This window comes from Nycticebus coucang, chromosome 4, assembly GCF_027406575.1.
Source record: "Nycticebus coucang isolate mNycCou1 chromosome 4, mNycCou1.pri, whole genome shotgun sequence".
Taxonomy (NCBI): Eukaryota; Metazoa; Chordata; class Mammalia; order Primates; family Lorisidae; genus Nycticebus; species Nycticebus coucang.
In genome coordinates, this window is record NC_069783.1 from 35,053,150 (window position 1) to 35,080,219 (window position 27,070).

The 27,070-nt window shown below is 35.7% G+C and overlaps 1 protein-coding gene and 1 long non-coding RNA gene across 2 annotated transcripts in view; one reads left to right on the forward strand and one right to left on the reverse strand.

Annotated features, from left to right (window-relative positions):
• Positions 1–27,070, forward strand: part of LOC128583584 (uncharacterized) — an 89,265-nt gene that overhangs the window by 49,561 nt on the left and 12,634 nt on the right. The window lies entirely within an intron of this gene.
• The window catches only part of STRN (striatin), a 120,671-nt gene that overhangs the window by 17,105 nt on the left and 76,496 nt on the right, over positions 1–27,070 (reverse strand). The window contains exons 8-13 of the mRNA XM_053587843.1: positions 23,711–23,821; positions 20,850–20,993; positions 16,334–16,470; positions 4,589–4,764; positions 2,019–2,066; positions 1,102–1,223 (exon numbers count right to left, since the gene is read on the reverse strand). Coding sequence (XP_053443818.1) covers positions 1,102–1,223; positions 2,019–2,066; positions 4,589–4,764; positions 16,334–16,470; positions 20,850–20,993; positions 23,711–23,821 — 738 coding nt within the window. The remainder of the gene's footprint in view (positions 1–1,101; positions 1,224–2,018; positions 2,067–4,588; positions 4,765–16,333; positions 16,471–20,849; positions 20,994–23,710; positions 23,822–27,070) is intronic.

Consider the following 27,070-nt stretch of genomic DNA (forward strand, 5'->3'; position numbering starts at 1 on the left):
AGTAAGGAAAAGCATGAAACAGCTAAATTTGTGAGAAGTTACCTTTCACAGAATATTTGTTTAATGCTTATTAAATGTTGGGGGAAATTTTTGTTTATTGAATTTCTTATATTAGATTTGGTGGAAAAATGAATCTAAGGAGATAATGAAAGTAAAATCTTTTATGACAAATAAGACACTTCAACCATTCTACAACTTAAGATGAAACCAAAATAGCCAATTCCTAAATAGTTTTTACAAGGGAATTTATGGTAATATCTCGTGATAGATTATAATGTAGATTTATGACTTGTGGTACTGCTCCCAAGACTAAAGGGTACTTCTTAACTTTTGAGGCCTTTAAAGTATTTTGGTATAATGGACTTTAAAAGTTATTACCTTCTACATCCCTCTAATAATTGATCAACAGAAAGATGCCAACATTCATTTTAAAAACAGTGATGAAATATGATTACAGGTAAGTAATAATGTATCAAGTACTATAAAGATACCTAAATTGAAGAAAACAATTGTTAATCAAATGTTAATTTTCATTGAAAACAAATGTTAATCAGGCTCAGAGTCCATAGCTGAAGCGGCTAAGGTGCTAGCCACATACACCAGAGCTGGTGGGTTTGAACCCAGCCTGGGCCTGCCAAACCATGATAACTACAACCAAAAAATAGCCAGGCATTGTGTACGGTGCCCAGATACTTGGAAGGCTGAGGCAAGAAAATCACTTAAGCCCAGGAATTGGAGGTTGCTGTGAGCTGTGATGCCACGGCACTCTACCCAGGGTGACAGCTTGAGGTGCTGTCTCAAAAACAAAACAAAAACAAACAAACAAATGTGAATCAGCATTTCCAATCAATGAGATTTCAGGGGTGGGGATAGGAACTGTTTTCTCAAAAAGAATATTTTTCTCTTTTTTTTCCCTTTTAGCATTATATATCTAATTGATTTTTACATAAGGAAGTCCTTTTTAACAAAGTAAAGATGTGGTTCTCAAAAGAGAACCACATGTCTATTTTTTAAAATATTTGATTTTATCCTTACAAATACTATGACAAAATGTATAGAAAGAAAACATTTTATTCTTTCAAATTTTGAGGAATCACATACCATAAGAGTCATAGGGATCGATGTTAGGATTAGTGGTATTCCAGCCCTGGATCAGTCCATCAGTACCACCACTATAACACTTCTCACCATTGCTACTCATTACCACACAAAGCACTGGACCTCTGGGAGATTATTAAAAAAAAAAAATCAATTGCAAGTCCCAAAATCAATCTGATAATATGACTTGTTAAAAATAAGAATGTTTAATAACTCAAATGCTTTTCTATTTTTCTGCTTTCTATAATGAGTATAACTATAGGTACTTTTGTGTGAAAGCACTGCTTATTTTTCTTCCTCTGCTAAATCACGAGTTGGCTTGCAGACCAAATCCAGCGGTCTGTTTCTGTACAGTGTTTAAGCTAGGAATAGCTTCTATATTTTTATAGGGTTGTAAAACAAAACAAAACAAAAAATGAGAATACGTAACAGAAAGTATACAGCCTACAAAGCCTAAAATATTTTAAAGCCTAAAAGCCTAAAGACTTTTACTGTTTGACTCTTTATATAAAAAACACACCTATCTCTATGCTAAGTCAAGTGAACAGACACATTCCTTAAGCTTATATGGAAACAAGATAAACATGCAGAATGTGATCACAATAAAAAATTTGAAAAACTCTTGTTAAGGGAAAAAAGGTTAGAATCTAATATGTAAACCTAATTGCCTCAACTTTAAGAGAGATCTATACATCATTTAAAGATCATGCAAATAAAAATTTAAGGAAGGATTCCTATTTGGCAGTGACAAACCTGTTTTTAGTATTATATTATCTACCAGTTTCTTTTACATTTACAAAAAAACCCTAATAAATACAAAAAATACACAATAAAAGTACATAAGTGAAAGTAATTAAAATATCATAATTAGGCTGTTTTACAATAATGTTGGTTTAAATAAATAAAAAGCATATACTTACTTATGGGCTCTGAATGTATAGATAGGCTCTATGTCAAGAGATGCACTCCTAAATCAGACAAAGAAGATGACTTTTACCACTCTAAGTTTGAGTAGTGAACACTATAATTGAATATAAACCATAAAACTGCCTTTAAAAATACAAAGATTATGGTAACAACATTCTCAACTATAGGATACACAAAACAGCTTACTTAACATCAATCACGTTTTCATGTTATCAAGAAACAAGATCCTTGTTTAGTAATAATATGCTGTTAATAGTGGTTTTAGCAATGTTAGAATCTATTTGACTAAAGGAAGAGACAGCTTCGCTCAAGAGAAACAATGTGGGCTTTCAGGGGATAAGTTTCTGAATCCAATTTCCAGTTCTGTTATTGATTGGCTAACTTTAACAAGTTATTTTATCTTACAGAATTTTAGACTCCTGTTTAACGAAACAAAAATAGGGATAATATCAAGTATTAACAGATTAAATAACAGATCTACTATCAAAAAAACAGCCCAGGACCGAATCATATACACATCAGGATTTCAACAAATGGTACTTCAACTTCCTTGCTTTTCCATGAATGTTAATATGTCTATCTTTCATATTGCACAAACTGCTCAAGACTTCAATTTATTACATAGAACATTATATTTAGTTATAAACATTATAAATAAACTAACACTGGCCATGACTATCAATAGACACTGGATTGGGCAGCACCTGTGGCTCAGTGAGTAGGCGCCAGCCCCATATACCGAGGGTGGTGGGTTCAAACCCAGCCCCAGACAAACTGCAACAACAACAACAACAACAACAACAACAACAAAAAATAGCCGGGCATTGTGGCAGGCGCCTGTAGTCCCAGCTACTTGGGAGGCTGAGGCAAGAGAATCCCCTAAACCCAGGAGTTAGAGGTTGCTGTGAGCTGTGATGCCATGGCACTCTACCAAGGGTGATAAAGTGAGACTCTGTCTCTAAGAAAAGAAAAAAAAAAAAAATAGACACTGGATTTAAAGTCAAGTACTTATCATTTTCTACATTGTATTGAAGTTATTTATAGGCATGTTATCCCCTTTCAAGTCATTACCAAGTTTTAAATTCAAAGGTAAAGATGTTCGAAGGTAAACATACTACTGTTGTTACTATCACCAAGAAACTTGTTTTAATATCTTTCTAAATTTTAATCAAGGATATATGATCAGACAGTCACATCTCTAGCCTAATGTGATTGTGCTAGAACTATTAACTAGCACATGTGGCCAAATAGAAAGATAAAAGGTACATGTCAGCAGGGCACGGTGGCTCATGCCTGTAATCCTAGCACTCTGGGAGTCCAAGGCTGGTGGACCACCTGAGCTCAGGAGTTTGAGGATTAGTGAGACCTCATCTCTACTAAAAACAGAGAAACTAGCCAGGCCTTGTGGCAGGTGGCCGTAGTCCCAGCCACTCAGGAGGCTGAGGCAAGAGGATTGCTTGAACCCAGGAATTTGAGGTTGCTGTGAGCTATGATGCCTTGGCACTCTACCTAGGATGACAATGAGACTGTCTCAAAGAAAAAAAAAAAAGGCACAATGTATAAACTGGAAATAAATTTTCTCTGTTGAAAATACCTGATCCATATGAAGGTCCAATTCGGTTTATGCAAAATCAGGTCAATGTGATGCAGACTGATAAATTAATTATTGTGTCTGCCCTATTTATGATTCCCAGCATGAATGCCTCTGATCTCTTTTAAACTGGGCAGTAGTAGTAATTTTCTCTACCAGTAGTAAAACTTCTGTAACCTCCTGAAGTTGATGTTAAGTTGTACTCTTGTAATAACAGACGTGCTGACACCGCAGAAGGGCCTTTGTTAGCACATGCTGGTTCTAAAACATTCGGCCCAAGGAAGGAAGGGAGCTCCAATAAGGACCCAGACTAATAGGATGATGAGGTTAAGCTATGCAACTGACTAAGGATTTATCTGTATTAACTTACATCTATCCATGCTTAGGCAGCAACCAAGAGGCCAAAGCTAGCACCAGCAATTAAGTGATGACAACAGCACCTTTCAGTCTAGACATACTGGTGGGTATGGAAAGTACCTAAAGGCTCAAGGCCAAAAGAAAAGACAAAAGAGAGATCCTCCACCCTTCCTAATCAGCCTTTTCTCTCCTCCACCCTGTAATCCAAAGTTAGTAAACAAGAGGGGGACAGGAAGGGGGTGGATTGATTATTTTAAACATTATAACTGTCTGTAAGAGAACTAGAAAGAAAAATAGGAGAAACTTTTGGTATAGGTTAAGGGGTTCCCCAAACATGACAGCCATTTAAACACTTGTATGTATAAGGACTATAATGAGCATTCACAAACCCTGTGGAAACCATCAGGCAATACCATTTCTTTCTTAGTGTCAGTTTTCCAATCTAACATTAGATTGTATAAAGGGAAAAACACTCTAAATTACGTGATGAGGTGAAGAAGAAAAAAAAGGAAGAAATATTTGGGAAATTCAGTAGCAAGAATAACATTTGTAATTTTTGTGCTGAAAAGCTGTGAATTAAACTTTTCAAATAATGTTAAAATAGAATATTCTCACTTTTTGGCTGGGGCTGTTTTCTGCAAATTCCACATTTTTAATGTGTGGTCCTCTGATGCTGTAATCAAAACAGGCTCAATAGGATGAAAAGCAAGGGCTCGGATGCCATCAAAGTGACTTCTTAATGTAAACTTAGGGTTCCATGTCTTCCTCAATGCATCTTTATTGTTTGCTATCTATTAAAGAAACAAAACAGAGATATCTAAACATTCAGTTAAGGATAGAGAAAACCACCCTGAATCTCAACACTAATTTTTGCTAATTTGTCATTAAACCATCACATTTTATAATTTTCAAAACAATATAATTTTTTTAATGTAAATGCCAAACCAAGAGGCAAAATTAGCAATATGCCAGCAGTAATTTTCTTGAAGAAATATGAAAGGTATAATAAGAAAACAATATAATCCAATATAAAAAGTGAATCAAATAATAATGTAAACTAGATACTCACTAGGGTGCTAAAATGCCAAGTAATTCAACATAATTTATCAAGTATGGAAAGTGTGATTTTGGGTAAGACCTGAAAAACTAAGTTATCTTTAAACTGCTAACATTTTAGAATATGATTATAGTTTTGAGATTTTCAGTTTTTTTTAATAGGAGCTAAATTTTCTACATCAAACTAGAAATGAAGTTTACAAACTGGAAACAGAAAATGTTAAAAATAAAGAGATGATCAGATATTGCAAAGAATACCTTCCATTGGTTAAAAAAAAACAAAACACCTTGTTAAGTTCTTTTGCTCCAAGGTAATTCTAGTTCAACAGCTAGAAAAATACACTGCTTTTTTCCATTTCAACAAATAAAGCTAAAAGGGGTAGCTGGTATTTAACTTTAACAAACTCTTCGTACTCCAAGGCTAGCAACCACCCAAGGTTTAAACAAGAGTGGCAAAATACAGTAATGTGCTAAAGAACGACATTTCAGTCAACAAGGGACCACATACATGCATATGATGTTGATCACATAAAATTGTAACAAAGCTGAAAAATATCATCCAGTGACACTGCAGCTGTGTGTTTGTATTGATGCTAGTGTAAAGAAACCTACTGTGCTGTCAGTCATAAAAGTTGAGCACACAAAATTATATACAGTACATAGCACTGGATAATGATAATGAACAACTATGTTACTGGTTGTTGTATGTACCATACTATACTTTTTATCTTTGGAGTATATTTCTTCTGCTTATTAAAAAAAAAAAAAAAAACTGTAAAACAGTCCCAGGCAGGTCCTTCCTGAGATATTTCAGAAAAAGGCACTGTTATCAAGGAGATGATGGTTCCATGCATATTATTATCCCTGGAGACTTTCCAGTAGGATAAGATGTGGAGGTGGAAGACAGCGATATTAATGATCATGATTGTATATGGCCTTGGCTAAAGTGCGTGTTTGTATCATAGCTTTTAACAAAAAAGTAAAAATTTATTATTGAAGAAAAACTTTAAAAATAAACTCAGTGTGCCCAAAGTAGTGTGCAGGCTTTCACATTCATGCATCACTCACTCACTGATGTGATCACCTGAACAACTTCTACTCCTGAAAGCTCCATTCTGGTAAGTGCCCTAGACTGGCATGCCATTTTTTATCTTTTGTGTTGTATTTCTACTGTACTGTTTCTGTGTTTAGACATGTTTAGATATGTAAATACATAGCGTTACATTACAATTACCTACAGTACTCAGTACAGTAACATGCTAAACAGGGTTTTAGCCTGGAAACAATAGGTTACAGATTGTAAAACCTTGACATGTAGTAGGTTATATACCATCTAGGTTTATGTAAGTCTAGGGGATATTCACACAGTGAAATTGCCTAATGATGCATTTCTTAGACAATATCCCCATTGTTAAGCAACACATGAGAGAATTGGTAAAAGACGGAAGAAATATTACCTTATTTATGACAAAAATATAGCAATACAATGGCTGGCTATTCTGATCACTGTCCATTATTCTAAACATTATTCAAAATACTTTCTGTGTATTAACTGACTTAATCCTCAGGGTAACTCTATGAAATAGGAGGTTCTTGCCTAAAGAACCCTGCTAGTACATAAAAGGACTTGCATTCAAACCTAAGCAGTCTGGATTTGAGGGTCACACTCAATATAAACAGTAATGCAGAACCCAGAAGTTTAAAAATCTGCAGAAAAACTGGATAGAACACAGAGTGATAAAGAGAACATAAAACACATCATGTAAGGAACTACTATACAAACTGGAGCTGGGTAACCTGAATCTTGTCTGCTCTTGTTAAATACCTGAAAGGTTTTCGTATGTAAGAACAGTCAGAGTCCTTATGAATGTTTTAATGTGGTAGACAGCCAATAATATGGTTCCCAATCTGCCCCACCTCCTTACACTTAAACACACATAGTATTGGGTTGGTCTCATGATCAATGGCATATGGAAGTGATAACAAGTTACTTCCAAAATTAGGTTATAAAACCTGCTATCTGAGCATTATCTTTTTTATCTAAACATCATCTCTTCATGTACACTCACATTGGAGAAAACCAGCTGCCATCTTGAGAAGTCTATGGAGAGAGCCATGTGGTAAGGAAATAAAGTCTCCAGCCAATAATCAGCAAAGAATCAGGGCTTTCCAATAACTGCGTGAGAAGCTTGAAAGCAGACCCTCCCTAAGTTGAGTCTTCATGTAAAAACTACAGCATTTGCCCAACATCTTAACAGAAGCTATACACATTAAGATCTGAAGCCAGAATCACACGGCTAAGCTGCTCCCAGATTTCTGATCCACAGAAATGAGAAGATTACAAATGTTTTTGTTTTGTTTTAAGCTGTTAAATTTCAGCATAATTTGTTATGTAGCAATAGATTACTAATATGCTTAATAAAACCAGGAACTACTATTGAAAGCACAGTGACAGACATAACACCAAGTTTTCTAACATTTAAGAGCTATGAAAAAAGAATGAGTTTTTTCTAGAGAAAAAAAGTACCATTAAATACTGGATAGGGGCAGTGCCTGTGCCAGCCCCATATACCCCATATACCAGGGGTGGTGGGTTCAAGCCTGGCCCCAGCCAAAAACTGTAAAAAAAAAAAAAAAGAAACTAGATAAACTTTGTGGGGTTATTATGGAGATAACTGAAGTACCTAGTGGGAACTTCTGCTCCTAGCATGACGAACTACGTAATTTGGATCACCTCTGCACAAGGACAGGCAGAAAAGCAGAAACTTTTTTAAAAAAATTAAAAACTAGTGAAAAAAAACAGCCAAGATCCAGGAGAAGGCAGAAGCCTAAAAAGCTAGACTCAATACTTTGGGTGGTTTTTCCCCAGACAGTGTTTACTGATTCCAGAGGGAACGGCTGAGAACCTGGGCAACACTTGTGACAGCTTTACCCTGCCACAGGGATACAAACTGATGTTGAAGACCTGCCAAGAGAGTGAGGCTATGTGAACCACTTTGCTCTGAGTTGTGATTTCAAAGGGTTTCATGCTAGACATGAAGGTGAACTAGAAAAAGCCAGGCCCTTGAGAATGGGACTGTAGATCCATTATAGGTCATCTTAAAAATTAAAAATGGAATAAAGTCATCCCTAATTCCTAACAACTGAAAACATCTAAGAAAAACAAATTAAAATACATTCTCTGGAGAAAGAAGAGAAAATTAGTGAACTGAAAGATGGGTCACAAAAAAAAATAAAGGATTAGGAGATGGTAATCACAAAAACAAAATCTAATATACATATAATTAAGTTCCAGAAGGAGAGAGACAGGAGCAAAAGCAGTATGTGAAGAAAAATGGCTGAGAACTTTATAAAACTAATGAAAACATATTAAGCCAAGAAAATTTAATTTCAAGAAAGCTAAAAAGAGAGAAAACCAAACCTTGGCTGAAAATGAAGACAGATAATACTAGAGAAAAAAAACTCAGATTAGCATTAAATGACTAACAATAAAAATGACTATTGACTTTAGCAGAAAAATACAGTAATATGTTTAGACTGAAAAAAAAAAAACCTCTCTCAGCTGAAATTCAATGTGCAATAATGAAATACCAGTTAACCCACTCAGGCTACACAAAGAAATTTAAGAAAATCAGAAACTGAGAGAATTAGTTACCGGTAGACTTTCACTGAAGGAAAATAATGAATTGTTCTTATAAAAGGAAAATTATCCCAGGAGGACAGTCAGACACAAAAGAATGAAATAAAGCAAAATGTATAAAGTAATAATATAAAATGTAAAATAAATAATCCTAACTGTGAGAGATAAATATATTTATAAATATTAACAAGAATGACATATTGATAGGGTGGAAGTTAACAGTATGCTATGGTCCTTGCATAGCAGATCTTGATAAAAATACATTGTGATAATCTCTAAGATAGCCATTAAAGGAGTAACAAAAGAAAAGGTGGGGGGGGGGGCGCGGAGCAAGTTGGCAGATTAGAAACAGCTCTATACTAGCCAGTCACGGGGAACTGGAACTCCAGCCATTTCTGGCTAGGGAAACTTACACAGGGAGATCACTCTGAGGGCACAATGAAATACTGGTGGACTCATGAGCCAGCAAGGAGTAGAGGAGAGCTGACACAGAAGGCAAGTGCTTGCATACAGGCAGGGGTTGGCCGACCAGCCTTCCTTCATGTGGTCTGCAGTTCATTGATTTTGGACTAAACAGGTCCAGCAAGCAGTTTAAACTGCTTACAAAAGTGAGGGGACTTAAACACTGTTCAGTGATAAGATTGAACACCAGGTGGGATGGATCTCTCACCAGTTTGGCTGCTAACTGGGCGCTGCCACTGTGAGATGGTCACACTGGAAGAACCGTTCACAGGGTCCTAGTGCACAGTCAGCTCTGGTACACTTGCTGAACTCAGACAACCATTCCTAGGTTGAGCTGAGTGAACCCTGCACCCCTAGGAAGGCCACATTGTTGTAAGGGGATACTGTTTGATGTGCCACCTACGGAAGATGGTGGGAGCTTTAGGACCGCAATCATGTGGGAACTGAATGCTGACGAAGTGAGTAAGCCTTGATTGAGGGCAAATATGTCAGGAAGACAGGACTCAATCTTCTCTGCAACTAGAAAGAGGCTTCCAGCTGCCATTTTATATATAGCAAAAACAGTATGTGTGTGTTCTCCATCTAACACCACAGTGCCACCTGGTATCAAGGCTATATATATATGTGTGTGAATATAAATATATATATATACACATATGTAAATGTGTGTATATATACATGTAAATGTATATATATACATATACATGCACACATACACACACACAAATTATACATATACAGGGTGGCCAGTTCATGTATAATTTTAAAATGTGCAATTTAAAATTGCACACTAACTTTATGGACCCCTTGCATATATATTTCTTCCATTTCTTGCACCTTTTCACAATTTTTTGTAGTTTTTCTTTTTAATTTTTTTTTTTTTTAGAGACAGAGTCTCACTTTATCACCCTTGGTAGAGTGCCACGGCATCACAGCTCACAGCAACATCCAACTCCTGGGTTTAGGCAATTCTCTTGCCTCAGCCTCCCAAGTAGCTGGGACTACAGGTGCTGCCACAATACCCGGCTATTTTTTTGTTGCAGTTTGGCTGGAGCTGGGTTTGAACCCACCCCCTCGGTATATGGGGCCGGCGTCCTACTCACTGAGCCACAGCGCCACCCAGTTTTTTTTTTCTTATTTGTTGTTGAGGTGCTTGTTTTTTTTTTTTTCGTTTGTTTGTTTGTTTCTTCTTGTCTGGTTGTATTTTTATCTTTTCATTTTTATTTTCTTCCATAGCAACAGCTCCTCCGTTTTTGTTATGATTTTTCATCCCTTTTTACTCTTTCCTCCATTTTTTATTTCTCTTTTGGTAAAGATTTTTCTACTTTTCTCATCTTTCCAACATAAATTTTCCATAGAACAGCTAAGATATCCCCCTCTTTTTTTCTTATCTCTTATAACTGTACTTTTAATTTTCTTTATATATTTTTTATTTTTAATTCTTTTTCTTCCTTTTCTCTGAGTCATGGCATTGGTCTGGCTGAGGGGGGTCATGAGCTCATGGTCTAGGGTATCCTTCTCGCTTTGGCCTTTGGAAAAACAGTATTGGTAGGTCCCCACTATGACATACAGCTAGTATTTTTTTCTCTTCTTTTTCTTCCATATTTGGTGGAGGGGGGGTGTCTTGCTTTGCCCAGGCTAATAAGGAGCTCCTTACTTCAAGGGACTCACCCAGCCCAGCCCCCCAAAGCCTTGGATTTGCAGGTGTAGTCACAGCATCCTACTGAGCACCACCATTTCTCCTGTCACTCTTTTCCTTCTGTCCTCCTTTCCAATTCTTTTCTTTCACCAACCCCCTTTTTTAATCTTTCTCTTTTTCTCTTCTGTCTCCCTTTGCACTCCTTATTCTTCTCTTCCTTTTGGTCTTACACCACTTTAATATCTAAGCTCCAAGATAAGGTAATTTAAAGTGACAGAGGTAGTGAGAAGGAAAAGGGGGAAGGAAGTAAACAAGAAGAAAACACACAAGGAGGAAGCAGCAGAAAAATTCTGGCAACCTGAAAAACCAAAACAGAGCAACCCCTCCTACCCCAGGAACCAAGAGGCAGTTACCACAGAGGATTCCATCTATAAAGAATTAATGTAAATGACAGACAGGAAATTTAAAATGTGGATAGTAAAGTCAATAAGGGAAATTAACAAGACAGTCAAAAAACAGAACCAAAAAATGGATGAAAGATATGAAGAATACAGAAAGGACACGGTGGAGTTTAAAGAATTGAAGGAGTGAATCAGGGAACTTAGAGATGTAGTATTAAGTATTAATAAAAGATAAGACTATGGAGAAGAAAGTATTAATAACAGATTAGACCATGGAGAAGAAAGAATCTCAGAGCTAGAGGATAAAGCTCTTGAGCTAACCTAGGCTGTTGAAGAGGCAAAAAAGAAGAGAGAAAAAGCAGAACATTTGCTCAGAGAATTATGAGACTTCATGAAGCATTCAAACATACAAATTATAGGTATCTACGAAGGGGAAGAAGAATGTCCCAATGAAATGGAAGCCCTAGTGGAGGATATCATAAATGACAATTCCCCAAATTTCAATGGTACAAGCCATTCATATGCTGCCTTCAGGAAATACATCTAACCTTGAAGGGAAAAACAAGCCTCAGGGTAAAGGAATGGAAAACATCATTTCAGATAAATAGAAATTAGAAGAAAGGAAGAGTTGGAATCCTATTTTCAGATACAAGTGTTTTTAAAGCAACTAAAGAAAGATAAAGATGGTCATTTTATTCTGGTCAAGGGACTAATACAACAAGAGGACATTTCAATTCTAAATATTTATGCACCCAAATTAAATGTTCCCACATTTATAAAACAGACATTGATTGGTCTGAGAAATATGATTTCACACAACATCGTAATAGCTGGGGAATTTAACACAGGTCTGAAAGAACTGGACAAATTAAACAAAAACCAAACAAAAATAGAAAGGACTTAAATGCAATGATAGAACAAATGGGTTCAATGGAGATATACAGAACACACCATCCGAAAGCTAAGGAATATATGTTCTTTTTGTCAGCCACAGAACATGCTCCAAACCAGATCATATCCCAAGACACAAATCAAACCTCAAAAAACTTAAAAGAATTGAAATTATACCTTGTACCTTCTCAGACCACAAGAGAATAAAGGTGGAACCCAACTCCCACAAAAATTTTCATCCTCACACAAGGACATGAAAATTAAACTACTGCTGAATAAGAGTCAGGACAATTAGGAAATAAAGGAGGAAATGGTTAAACTCCTTAAACATAATGACAATGAAACTACAAGTTACCAAAACCTGTGGGATACTGCAAAAGCAGTCCTAAGGGGAAAATTTATCACACTAGATGCAGAAAGCATTTGATAAAAAGCAGCATCCTCTTCTAACAAGAGCAATTAAGGAAATATGCATAGGGGGAACATTTCTTAAAATGACTGAAGCTATCCATAGCAAAACCAAAGCTAATATCCGGCTGAATGTAGGAATACTGAAAGCTTTTCCACTTAGAACCAGAACCAGACAAGGATGTCTTCTATCACCACTACTACTCAACATAGTTCTGGAAGTTCTAACCAATGCAATCAGGCAAGAGAAGGATATAAAGGGCATCTGAATGGGGGCAGGGGTGGTCAAACTCTCACTCTTAATATGATCTTAAAGAACCCCAGAGACTCAACCACAAGACTCCTGGAATTAAACAAAAACTATAGTAACGTCTCAGGGTATAAAATCAATGTCCACAAATCAGTAGCCTTTGTATACACCAATAATAGCCAAGTTGAGAAGATAATCAAAGGCACAATTCCCTTCACAGTAGCTTCAAAGAAAATGAAATAGCTAGAGATATACTTAACAAAAGAGGGCAAGGACCTCTACAAAGAGAATTATGAAACCCTAAGAAAAGAAATAACAGAAGATATTAACAAATGGAATAACATTCCATGCTGTTGGGTGGGAAGAATCAACATTGTTAAAATGCTATCCAAAGTAATCTACAGATTGAATACAATCCCCATTAAAGTACCAACATCATACTTTGAAGAACTGGAAAAAACAGTTCTTCCGTTTCATATGGAACCAGAAAAAAACCATTTAGCCAAGGCAATTTTTGGCAATAAAAACAAAGCCAGAGGCATCACTCTATCAGACTTTAGGCTATATTACAAGTCCACAGTAATCAAAACAGTATGGCATTGTCATAAAAATAGAGACAGAGACATATGGAACAGAATAGAAAATGAAGAGATAAAGTCAGTCTCTTATAGCCATCTGATCTTTCATAAACCAAACAAAAACAAACACTGGGGGAAAGAAATAGTGTTGGGAGAAGTGGATAACCACATGTTAACAGACTGAAATTGGGACCCTCATGTTTCACCACTTACAAAAATTGACTCGAGATGGATAAAAGATTTAACTCTAACACATGAAATGATAAAAATCACAGAAGAAAGCGTGGGTAAAACATTTGAGAATGTCACCCTGGGGTAAGATTTTATGATGAAGGCTTTCATGGCAATTGCAACAACAAAAATAAACAAGTGGGACTTAATGAAGTTGAAAAGCTTTTGCACAGATATGGACACAACAATGAAAGCAAACAGACAACCTTCAGAATGGGAAAAAAAATGCATTTTACAAAGCTGACAAAGGCTTTATAATTAGGATCTATAGAGAACTCAATCAACAAAAAAGGAGTAAACAATCCCATCTATCACTGGGCAAGAGACATGAACAGAACCTTCTCTGATGGAACACTGAGGAATGGCTAATAAACATGAAAAAACGCTCATTGTCCCTAATCATTAGAGAAATGCAAATCAAAACCACCCCGAGATATCACCCAACCCCTCTTAAGGTTAGTCTACATCACAATGTCCCAAAGTTGTGGATGCTTGTGTGAGTGTGGAGAGAGAGGAACACTTTTACACTGTTGGTGAGACTGCAAACTAATACAGCCTCTTTGTAAGGAAGTATGGAGACTCCTTAAGGAACTCAAATTAGACCTCCAATTTGACCCCATAATCCCACTACTAGGCATCTACCTAGAAGAAGAAAAAAATCCTTTTATTATAAGGACATTTGCACTAGATTGTTCATCGTAGCTCAACTTACAATTGCCAAGATGTGGAAACAACCTAAATGCCCATCAATTCAGAAATGGATTAACAAACTGTGATATATGTATACCACAGAATACTATTTAGCCATAAAAAATGATGGAGACTTTACATCTTTTGTATTGATCTAGACGGATATTTCCAAGAATGGAAATATCACAAGAATGGAAATATCACAAGAATGGAAAAGCAAATATCACAAGAATGGAAAAGCAAATATCACAAGAATGGAAAAGCAAATATCACAAATATCACAAGAATGGAAAAGCAAATATCAATGTACTCAATACTAAAATAAAGCCAATAAACGATCTAATTAATACAAGCCCACATAGAAGTAAAACTCAATGCAATTCAAGTTGGGGGAAGGAGGAATGATGGGACGGGGAATGGGGCAGGAGGAATTGGTTTGCTCTCACTTAATGGGCACAATGTAAGGATTTAAGGCACACCTTTTGGGTGTGGGACACAACTGTAAGATGGACTCTACCTAAAAAATTCAAATATTATGAACTGTTTGTACCCTCATATTAAGCTGAAATTAAAAAAAAAAAAGAGTATCAAAAGACTGTATTAACTCCAAATAGTAAAGGAGTGCAGGATGAATAACAAGAAAATCAAAGGTCAGGTGTGGTGGCTCACACCTGTAATCCTAGCACTCTGGCAGGCCGAGGCAAATGGATTGCCTGAGTTCATAGGTTGGAGATCAGCCTGAGCAAGAGCGAGACCTCGTCTCTAAAAATAGCTGGACACTGTGGCAGGCATCTGTAGTCCCAGCTACTTAGGAGACTGAGGCAAGAGAGACCCACTTGAGCCCACGAGTTTTAGGTTGCTGTGAGCTATGAGGCCACAACACTCTACCGAGGGTGAGAAAGTGAGATTCTGTCTTAAAAAAAAAAAAAAATACAAAATAGGCAAAAATAGGAGAAAAAGGAAAAGAAACACAGAATAGATGTACACAAATAGATTGTGTACTTAAATACAAATATATCAGTAATATATAATTTCTTTTAACAAGAAATAGACTGCTCCAATTAAAAGACTAATTTGTCAAAGATTAGAAGAGAAAGCAAAAATATAAAATATAAGGCTACAAAACCACTGGAAATAGAAATTATTTTATAAAAATATGTAACATATTTGTTGAAAATTGAATGCAAAGAGTCTATCCTGTTTAGAGTACATGGTTATTGTTATAGCTAAGTGGAAAAACAAATGGAGTATGATGGGAGGTAAAAGGAAAGTGTGGATTTGGCTGCCTGTGGAGGTAGAACCCATAAGACTTACTAATGGACTTAGCACAGAGCTGGAGTTTTTAATTTGTAGGAAGAGAAGTGGGTGGTAATGGTTCCTCTTTGCAGTCCTTCTTTATCATATCCATAGTTTGCTTAGGCATCCATTCTACATCCCCAGTATGGTATGTGTGCTGCAAGGGGTACACAGTATTCTCCAACAGACATAATATATTACCAAAGTGGGAGGAATTTAACAAAATGAAAAGTTAGGTTATGAATATTTTACCTAAAATATATCCAACTATTTCTCTGTACAAATTATTTATTGTTATGAGCATTATAAATACATTTATAAACCACACGTGTTTTGGAATTAAGTAAATGCATGCACAAAGGTCCAAATCTCTTGTGGGTGAGCCTTCACTGCTGGAAGGTACACTGTCCACATCTATGCCTACCAATAATTAAAATCACTTCAAAACAGGATAGTGGCTAATGTTCTAAAGAGGTAAGATAATGTTGCTGTTTAGACAGACATGAATTTCAATTAATCACTGGTATCCTAAAACATACAACAAAATTCAAACTTGGTAACAGAAAGGATTTCCTTTCCCTATCTAAAACCAATAAACAAACTATACTGACTTGTGGATTTAGATAATGCCCCAAATTTTAATCCCTAGGTTATGTGAAAAATGTTTACCATTATTTTTATCTTTACAAAGTTTGCAATGAAAACAAAAGGAGTTCTATATTTGTGAAGAAGTCTTATCACTGTCATCTTTTTCTACAAAATCAACTTTTTCTTTTCAAAAACTAGGTAAAAATACCAAAAATAAAATGACTACTTACATCATAAGTTAGCGAATCTGCTTCATTGGCCACTGTAAGGCCTGCTAATTCCCCAAGTCCCAGTTCACTTTCAAGGGCTTCATCTGCTCCCATGATAAATGACTTTCCAGAAGAAGGAGGAAATGTCAATGCTTCCACTGAAACGGGAAAACAAAAGAAACATAAAAAAACCTCTGAAGTTGAGATGTTGGCATGGATGTGAAGAAAAGGGAACACTTCTGCACTGCTGGTGGGAGTGCAAACTAATATGCTCCTTTGGGAAAGATGTCTGGAGAACACTTAGAGATCTAAAAATACACCTGCCATTCAATCCTACGATTCCTTTACTAGGTAGAGGACCAAAGACCAGAAGACCAAAAATCACTTTATAACGAAGACATTTGTACCAGAGTGTTTATTGTAGCCCAATTCATAATTGCTAAGTCATGGAAGAAGCCCAAGTGCCCATCGACCCATGAATGGATTAATAAATTGTGGTATATGTACACCACAGAATATTATGCAGCCTTAAAAAAATGGAGACTTTACCTCTTTCATGTTTACATGGATGGAGCTGGAACATATTCTTCTTAGCAAAGTATCTCAAGAATGGAAGAAAATGTATCCAATGTACTCAGCCCTACTATAGCTTTCATATGAAAGCTAAAACCCAACTATAGCCCAAGAAGAGGGGGAAGGAGAAGAGGAAGGGAAGGGGAGGGCAGAGGATGGGTGGAGGGATAGTAATTGGTGAGACCACACCTATGGTGCATCTTACAAGGGTACATGTGAAATTTGCTAGGTGTAGAATATAAATGTCTTAACACAATAACTAAGAAAATGCGGTGAAGGTTGTTAACCAGTTTGATGAAAACATTTCAAATGGTATATAAAACCAGCACATTGTACCCCATGATTGCATTAATGTAAACAGCTATGATTTAATTTAAAAAAAAAAAAAAACCTCTGAAGAGTCAACACTTAGTCTCATTTGCTTATATCAAATTTCTTATAAGGACATGTATACATCTAATTATTTTAAATTAAATACAATAAGTCATATAAACAGAAGATTCTAAAGAATTCATCGTTTTTTTCCACATCTTAACCACAGATAAAGGCATCATCTAATCAGAAAAGTACAACATGAAACAAATATACCAATCTACTGCCATTTCCTTTTCACTATATATAAAAATAATATGACTAAATGAAAGTTAAGTTTTCTTCCTGTGATATTCCATGCTATTTACCCAAATAATTTTCATCAATCACTAAGTATATATAATAATGATTCTGAACATTGTTGGTCTCATTCAAAATAAAATTCATTAATTCTGTAACCTGGAAGAATACAGGAAAGTTCAAATGAAAAAGATTAAAATGATAAAGTTTGCCTATATGAAGCAAAATTACTAAATGTTGTTAAAAGTCAAAATTACCTCTAGAGCAGGGAAAGGGTAGTGATTAGAAGACAGCATGAGCAGAAGAACTTTCAGGGCCCTGGTCATGTTTTACTTCTTATCCTAAAGGGGATGGGGACATGGACGGGTGATAATTCTGACTTTGTGATAATGTACTGAGCTGTACTCTCATGATTTCAGCCCTTTTCTGTAGGTATTTTTATATTTTATTTTAAAATGTTCATTTCAAAGAGGTTTTTTTTTAAATGTCCATTTGAACACTTTCATTAGCTGCTAATGATGCTTTAAGATGTGATAAACATGAATATACTTACTTTATAACACTAAGAATAGAAATTCCTTCAACCACCACCAAAGAAAACCAATTGAATACTTTTCCTGAGGTGTTTACTTTACTGATGACAAAACTTGTGAGTCAATTAGATGAATTTAGTAGCTTGAACTCCAAAAATGTAAATTAACAATTTCTTAAAAGAAACAAGTCAAGGCTGGGTGCAGTGGCTCACGCCTGTAATCCCAACACTCTGGGAGGCTGAGGTGGGCATTTGCCTGAGCTCACAAGACCAGCCTGAGCTAGAGCAAGACCTCGTCTCTAAAAAACAGCCAGGTGTTGTGGTGGGTGCCTATAGTCCCAACCACTTGGGAAGAGAGGCAAGATAACTGCTTGAGCCCAAGAGTCTGAGGTTGCTCTGAGCTATGACACTACAGCACTCCACCAAGGGTGACAAAGTGAGATTCTGTGTCAAAAAAAAAGAAAAAGAAAGAAAGAAAGAAACTAGTCAACTGTATAAACTAGTACATGTAGAAAGCTAGGTTTATAGAATGTTTTTCACCTTAACGTGCATGCAATCATTATCTCATAATGCTCACTGAATATATGAAAGAATGGTTACTCGGTTTGAAAAGTAGTAGCAGAAAACTCTACTTAAAAGTCTAAAAGTCAGAACAAAACAGTATAAAGACATTATCGAACCACCATGTAGTACAGCAGAAATAATAAAAATGGTCTTTACCCAAAATACTACATGTTGTCTGAGGGGTTCAAACAACTCTAAACATTTACTAACAAACAGTGGGAATTGTTTAACTTAGACCAGCAATTTTCAGGTCAAAAGTTCAACAAAGTGACTAATGTGAGACTATGAGCCTAGGTTTTCAGCCAGGTAGTTTTTGTTTTCATTTCTAACACTTCCAGGTAACTGTGTTCAGTTTGAAGGAGGAAGTTTCTTGAGATGGACCATACACATTGTGTGGGCTAATCTTAATTAATGCTCTAAAAATTGCCAAGTTAAACCTCAAAGTAAGGAAGACCACAACAACTTCTTCACACACCAGTAGATAGCTAGCAGCTTTGAGGGCTGAAGAGAGAGAACAATAATGGGCATCACTGTCATCTGATTGTTCTCTAAGATGCTTCAGAACTTACCACTAAAGGTCACATTTCTAAGGGTTAACTAAACCTTACTAGCCCTAATTAGCATTTACTTATTTATTTATTTACTTATTTATTCCAGAGATAGGGTCTTGCTCTGTCATCCACCCTGGGATGCAATGGCTAGATCAAAGCTCACTGTAATTTTGAACTCTTTTGTGTGCAAGTGATCCTCCTGCCTTAGCCTCTGAAATAGTGAGAGCTACAGGCCCAAACTATTACACCAGCTAATTTTGGTTTTCTTTTTCTTTTTTTTTAAAGAGACAGAGTCTTACTTTATTGCCCTTGGTTGAGTGCCACTGCGTCACAGCTCACAGCAAACAGCAAACTCCAGCTCTTGGGCTTAGGTGATTCTCTTGCCTCAGCCTCCCGAGTAGCTGGGACTACAGGCACCCACCACAAAGCCTGGCTATAATTTTGGTTTTCTTTTATTAAGAGACAGGGGTCTCATTATGTTGATCAGACTGGTCTCAAACTTTTGACCTCAAGCAATCCTCCTGCCTCAGCCTCCCAAAGCACTGGGATTACAGGCATGAGCCACCCTATAAAATTATTTAACTGTGCCTTTTAAGTGAGACTGCCTTCTGAGTTATTAAAATAAAAATAAAGTAATAAAGTTGTAGAGCACACATAGGATATAGAAGTTCTTTCTAAAAGTGCACTGAAGACCATGAAGCATCAGTAAGAGGTAAATAAACATACAATCTATTTCTTAAATGCTTTTTCTAGGGCCAGGCATGGTAGCTCATGTCTGTAATCCTAACACTCTGGAAGGCCAAGGGAGGTGGATCCCTTGAGTTCAGGAGTTCCAGACCAGCCTGAGCAAGAGCGAGACCCTGTCTCCAAAAATAGAAAAACTAGCCAGTATTGTGTGTGTGCGAGGGTGCCTGTAGTCCTAGCTACTGGGGAGGCTGAGGCCAGAGAATCACTTGAGCCCAAGAGTTTGAGGTTGCTATGAGCTATGATGATGCCACAGCACACAACCCAAGGTGACAGAATAAAATTCTGTCCCCCTAAAAAGAAAAGAAAAACGAAAACAAAAAACTGAAAGCAGCCTAAATATCCAAAAGAGAAATGGTTTTATATAAAGTCGCTATATATTATCTTAAAATTGCAATTATGGAAATGATTAGTATGATTTTATGTTAAGTAAATAAAACAGAATTATTCTACATGATACATATATACCTACATAAATATATATATATATATATATATATACATATATATATATATACACATGGATAAGGACTAAAGGGGAACAAGGAAAACAAAACAAAATGTAACTGGACTTTCAGGTGACTTTTCCCACCCTGTGCATTTGTCAATGATAAAATGCTTAAATAAAGTATTTATGAATCACAAAGTAAACATTTACTACCTATTTATAGGTACCCATCCATTCCCCAATGTTGGAATGTATCTACTCCATGGGCATCTATGGAGCCAGAGCATATCCTAAACCAGAAGTTAAAGTTGGTCATTAAGTGTGTACACCCCTTTCCATGTTTAAAGTTGTAAACTTCCAAGATTAAAGTTGTAAACAAACCTACTCAAATGTAAGAAAACCTGTATTTTGGGAATTTTATGTGATCAAACATGTGCAGAGTGCTACCTATTGACTGAATTTAAGGGTATTTATCCAAATGTTTTTTTGTGCTTCAGTGATTTAAGTACTTGCCTTCATCTGCCCTATTAATTTCATGTTCAGGAAGCCTTGAGCTGGTGGGTCTGGAAGGTGAACCCACAGATGGCTGCAATGAAGGAAGTTCATCAACATCTCTCAAATTAGCAAGCATATCTTGTAGTTTTGACCTATTGGGTCCTAGCCAGGAAAAAAAGAAAAAGGTGGGGAGACAAAAAAAATAAAAAAGAAATACAATTATCCAACTGCATCAAACTGGTGCTGTAAACCTTATTACACATATTTCAACATTTATCTTTAAAAATATTTTACTAGGTATTTTCAAAGTTTTCAAATTATTTAAACATTTATTATTTCTCGAAAAGAGTATTTTACATATATTTTAAAAATTAAGCTAATGGAATAACATCACTGGATGAAAGACTGTCTTGTCCAATTTATAACACTGAAAGTAATAATACTCTATAATCAAATCATTGTATATTGTTCTAAATGTAGCCAGATACCACAGATTGTGAACCTATTATGTACTGAATTAAACAGCAACATCCCTGTTTGCTTAAATTAAGTTGCATTCATTGCCTTACATCCTGAAGCTATCATACCTGAGATGAAGTCTTGTGCCCTGCTAATTACTTACCTGAGTTTTGATTCTTCATTCTCTCACATCCCTGTTTTGACTGTTTTATATAGGATAGAGGCTGAAACAGATCTTCGGTAGTTTTTCCTGTTATAAGTTTAATTAAGAATGGGAAAATCTTACCCATAGTCCATTATGGCTTTTTCCTATACCAGCAAAGAATACAACTATTTTAAAGCAATTTTAATGCCTAGAAATATATTTCAAGATAATATGACTGGAGTACACAATTTGACTGGAAAGAACTAGACCATAATAAAATTTTTTCTAATAAGAAAAAAAACTTCCAGGTCAATTAAATAAAAGTTTTGGTGGTTTACAAATTAGTGCTTCATATACCAGTTCAAACCTTTGCTTCAGTTCTGTTTTCACTTACACAAGTCTTTACTTGTTTCTAGTCCACTATTTTATCAAGATAACATGAACTGAAGATGGTAGATAAAATGTGCTAAAGTTCAATCTACAGTCCCCCTATCTTTAGTGAAAGACATTAACATCTCACCCCACAGAGTCATTTTTCTACGCAAAGTAAAAAACTGTGTGCCATATGCCTCGACATAGATCATAACCCCTGGCTTCAGGAAATCCAATTGTTTCTATTAGAAATATTGTTCCAGTCAAATGGTGTGGTTTTAGTTACGTGGTAAATTCTAACTACAATAATACCCTGATATTTGGCTTAACTAAATAATGAATGTAAAAGTAAATGGATTCTACATTAAGTCCTGGTTACACTTCCAATCGAAAAATCTTATACATACTGAGACACTCATTTTTGCAGCATAATGACCCAAAGAAATAAAATTAAGTTAATCTGGAAATTGCTTGTCATGTATATCCAAATTTCCCTTGGGTTAACTGGTTTTGTCATGGCTTTAAAAGCCATGATATATCATGTCTCTCTTTAAGATTAAATTTCTTGTCAGCATAATTTGGATAAAACATACAAAATGCTCTTACGTTTTAATATTAATCTTTCTCACTCTGATTTACCCTATACTGAGGTAGCACTAAACGATATCATATCTCACAATATAGTGGTTGATACTATGCTAACTAACATCAGTAATGGATACTGACTTTTCATCAATCCAAGCTAAATACTTGAAAATTCTAAGATAGTTTAAATAAAGATTTAAATGTTTTAAAGTAACTACAAGATTATAAAAGAAAGTCCTAACAGGAATGACTAGTCTTTAATAAGCTTTAGAGTAACTATAAAGAGAGAAAAAGAAAAAGCATATCCTTTCAGTCTTTTGCAACTTTATATTTATTACTAAGTTTGATTTTAATCTCACTTTTTACTACTTTAATATCTCATAGAATAAAATTCCTATTGCCATAAATGGGAGGTCCACATTTATATTGTCAATGAGGGTAGAAAGCCAAGGAGGTAGGTTAGCCTTGTTCTACTAAAAAAATGTTTTAAACTGTTTTCAGGGATGTTTTGAAAGCTTTTGTATATCTATTTTGCATACTTAACTAGATCCATTACTAAACTTTATTAATAATTTGGATAATGAAAGAGTTATACATATATGATTCACCGGGCTAGAAATTTCATTTTGCCTTCTGTTTTGATGTGGCACATATTTTTTTTTTTATATTCTACATTTACTAAGTTTCGCATGTACCCTTGTAAGATGAACCTTAGCACATATTTTACTGAAAAGAAAAAAGGTAATTGGTAATACTTTTATAAGTGAAATTGGCCAAAATTTAAAATAAGAAAAGAAATGCTTTTAAAAATTATATATTTGACTCTGTGCCCTGTATAGCATATAGTGATACAAGCAAATAAACTGCATGTTACGGATACATGGAATATTCAGGGGTAGAAATTAACTTTCTTTCTCTAAGATCTAAAATTATAAGCAATAATTTTGGTAGATTACCAGAGGGTCATATTAGATGAGCTTTATAATTGTCACTGAAAAAAAGCATTGCAACAATTAAGCATACATACTTAAAAAAAATCAAATTATCACTATTTTTGAATACATAGCTCAACACTCTCATGAGGCTCTGGATTTGTTATTGAGATTTATTATGATTTCGTAATCATATGTGGGGTTTTTAAAAGTTCATAATCAAAGAGTTAACCATGTAATTTCAACCCCTGAGAGTAGGTGAAAAGGAAAGAGATCAGGAGCAGAAATGAAAAAGAGTAAGTAGTTTTAGGAAAACATTGAAAAAAAATTGGGGAATGTAAAAGAGGCAAAATTTGTGATTTATAGATACAATGTTTTCCACTTACTCTTGACCCCCTTTTTCCCTTTTCTCTCCTTTTTGTATTGTTCCTTGAGTTTGGTAATTACTCCCTGGTCCACATTCCAGGCTTCAGGCATGAGACACTGGTCTTCCTTCTCTAAACAGAGTGAAACAAATGAAACAGCTTTTTTCAATAAAATATTGAATACTCTAAATCCATATGTCTGAAAGATACAACAATCATTTTCTTCATAGTATCACTAAAAAACAGTCACTACTTATTTATTAGTACATAAGTCATTTTTAAAACATAATAGCTGAGAAACAATGATCAATTCCATTCCCAAGGTAATAATAAATTTCTCTTGAAAGAAACATTAAAAAAACACCCTAGAAGACTTTAATGATTTTTAGTAAATCAAGCCCAAACAATTTACAATCAAGAATTTTTTCAGAACTCTATGAGGAGTGTTTATTCACAAAAAACACTCATACTAATTTATGTGATGAGAGATTATTATATAAAGATTATACAAAATAATCTCCAATGATCTTTTTATTTAGGAATTTCATATTTTTTTGTTTGTTTTTTTTATTGAGACAGAGTCTCACTTTATTACCCTCGGTAGAGTGCCGTGGCCTCACACAGCTCACAGCAACCTCCAACTCCTGGGCCCAAGCAATTCTCCTGCCTCAGCCTCCCGAGTAGCTGGGACTACAGGCACCCTCCACAAGGCCCGGCTAGGGAATTTCATATTTTTGTTAAGTGTTTATCAATAAACAATGACTTTTATTACACAGACTTTATAAATAGCATTTTATAAAGCAAATTAACTTTCATTCAAAATTTAAACTATTTATTTATTTATTTTTGAAACAGAGTCCCACTCTGGGACCCTGTTGCCCAGGCTGGTGTACAGTGGTGCAATCATAGCTAACTGCAGTCTTGAACTCCTGGGCTCAAGCAGTACTCCTGCCTTAGCCCCCTGAATAGAGTAGATAGATGTGTGCACCACTGGGCCTAGTGAACATTTTTTTTTTTTTTTTTCTTTGTAGAGACAGGATTTTGTTATGTTTTTGCCCAGGCTGGTCTTAAACTCCTAGACTCAAGCAATCATCCTGCTTTGGCCTCCCAAAGTGCTGGGATTACAGGTGTGAGCCACCAATCTAGGCCTAAAATTTCAAACAATTTTAAAAGATGTGTTAATTTATAAATCCTTAATACAGGAAACTAAGCTTATAGTAGAAAAGAAATTCAATAATCAACTGTCACTGTATCAGGACAAGAAAATTTAAAGAGTAAATATAAGCTATATAATTTATATTTATTATAAGATAATTTATATACTACATAACTCTATATAAATGTTTAACACAGAGCTCTATCTTGAACCCAAGATACTTTGGTCACTCTACTTTTTCACTAGGAAGTCTAATGGATATCTCAAACTAAACCAAACTCTCAATTTCTCTTCCCATCCAATCTGTTTCATTCACGTAGTTCCTGACCTCATTTGAAGACAATTCCATACTTGCATTTGCTCAGACCAAAAACCTCTCTTTCCTTCCCAACTCACATCAAATACTTAAAGAAATACTATTTTCTCTATATTCAAAACACATCCAGCATCTGACTTCTCAGAACCTCCACTGCTTCTCTGACCACTTTGATCAATCTCTTCTGCTAGGATTACTGCAATATTTGTTCCTCTCCCCCACATGGTTGCCCTGGGTAGTCTATTCTCCACATAGTAGCTGGAGTGATGGTTTAAAATAAAATTCATGTCACCCTTCTGTTCAAATCCCTTCCCTGGCTGCCCATCTTACCAGTGGTCTACATGGCCCTACAGCATCTGGTCATTTCTTACCACATTCCCCTTAGAATTACTCTGCTCTAGCTACTCTAGTTTCCTTGAATTCCTCAAGCATGCCAGGGCTGCTGCTAGCTTAGGATATTGGCTCTAGCTATCTTTTTCCTGAATACCTCTTCCCTGGATGCCATATGGCTAATTCTCTCACCAACTGTAAGTCTATGACTCAACTGTTACCCTCTCAATGGGATTTACCATGACCACCCTATTTTAAATTGCAACCTTCCCGCTCTCTACTCCATCCTAACCCCAGTTCTCTCTGCCTCACCCTGTTCTACTTTTTCTTTTCTTTTTTTTTGAGACAGTTTCACTTTGTCACCCTTGGTAGAGTGCCATGGCATCACAGCTTATGGCAACCTCAAACTCTTGGCTCCAGCAATTCTCTTGCCTCAGCCTCCCAAGTAGCTGGGACTACAGGCACCCACCACAATGCCCAGCTATTTTTAAAGATAGGTCTTGCTCTGGCTCAGACTGGTCTTGAACTTCTGAGCTCAGGTGATTTTCTCGCCTTGGTTTCCCAGAGTACTAGGATTACAGGCATGAGCCACCATGTCCAGCCTACTTTTTTCTATTTTCTATTGCATTTATCACCTTCTGATATACTATATCACTTATTATGTTTATTGCTTATTGCCTACATCCTCTTAAGAGACTATCAGCACCAGAGAAATAGGGATCTTCACCTAGAAGACCTGGAACATAAAAGCAAATATTTATTCAATATTTGTTGAATAAATGAATGGAATAAACTGAAATGAATCAGAATAAACATAAACCTGTTTTAAAAATTTAAGTTTCAATACAGTTTAGAAAACAATTTATAACATTGAATACAACACTATTAAAAACAATTTTAAACTCAATGTTTTGATATACTTAACTACAATTTCTCAATAGTAGAGATTAACTTTTTTTCTTCTTTTTTTTAATTAAATCATAGCTGTGTACATTAATGCGATCATGGGGCACCATACACTGGTTTAATAGACCGTTTGACACATTTTCATCACACTGGTTAACATAGCCTTCCTGGCATTTTCTTAGTTATTGTGTTAAGATATTTACATTCTACATTTACTAAGTTTCACATACACCCTTATAAGATGCACTGCAGGTGAAATCCCACCAATCATCCTCCCTCTGCCCACCTTCCCCCTCCCTCCTCTCCCTTTCCCCCTTCCCACTATTCTTGGGTTATAACTGGGTTATAGCTTTCATGTGAAAGCCATAGATTAGTTTCATAGTAGGGCTGAGTACATTGGATACTTTTTCTTCCATTGTTGAGATACTTTACTAAGAAGAGTATGTTCCACCTCCATCCATGTAAACATGAAAGAGGTAAAGTCTCCATCTCTCTTTAAGGCTGCATAATAGTCCATGGTGTACATATACCACAATTTATTAATCCATTTGTGGATTGATGGGCACTTGGGCTTTTTCCATGACTTAGCAATTATGAATTGGGCTACAATAAACATTCTGGTACAAATATTTTTGTTGTGATGGGATTTTTGGTCTTCTGGGTATATGCCTAG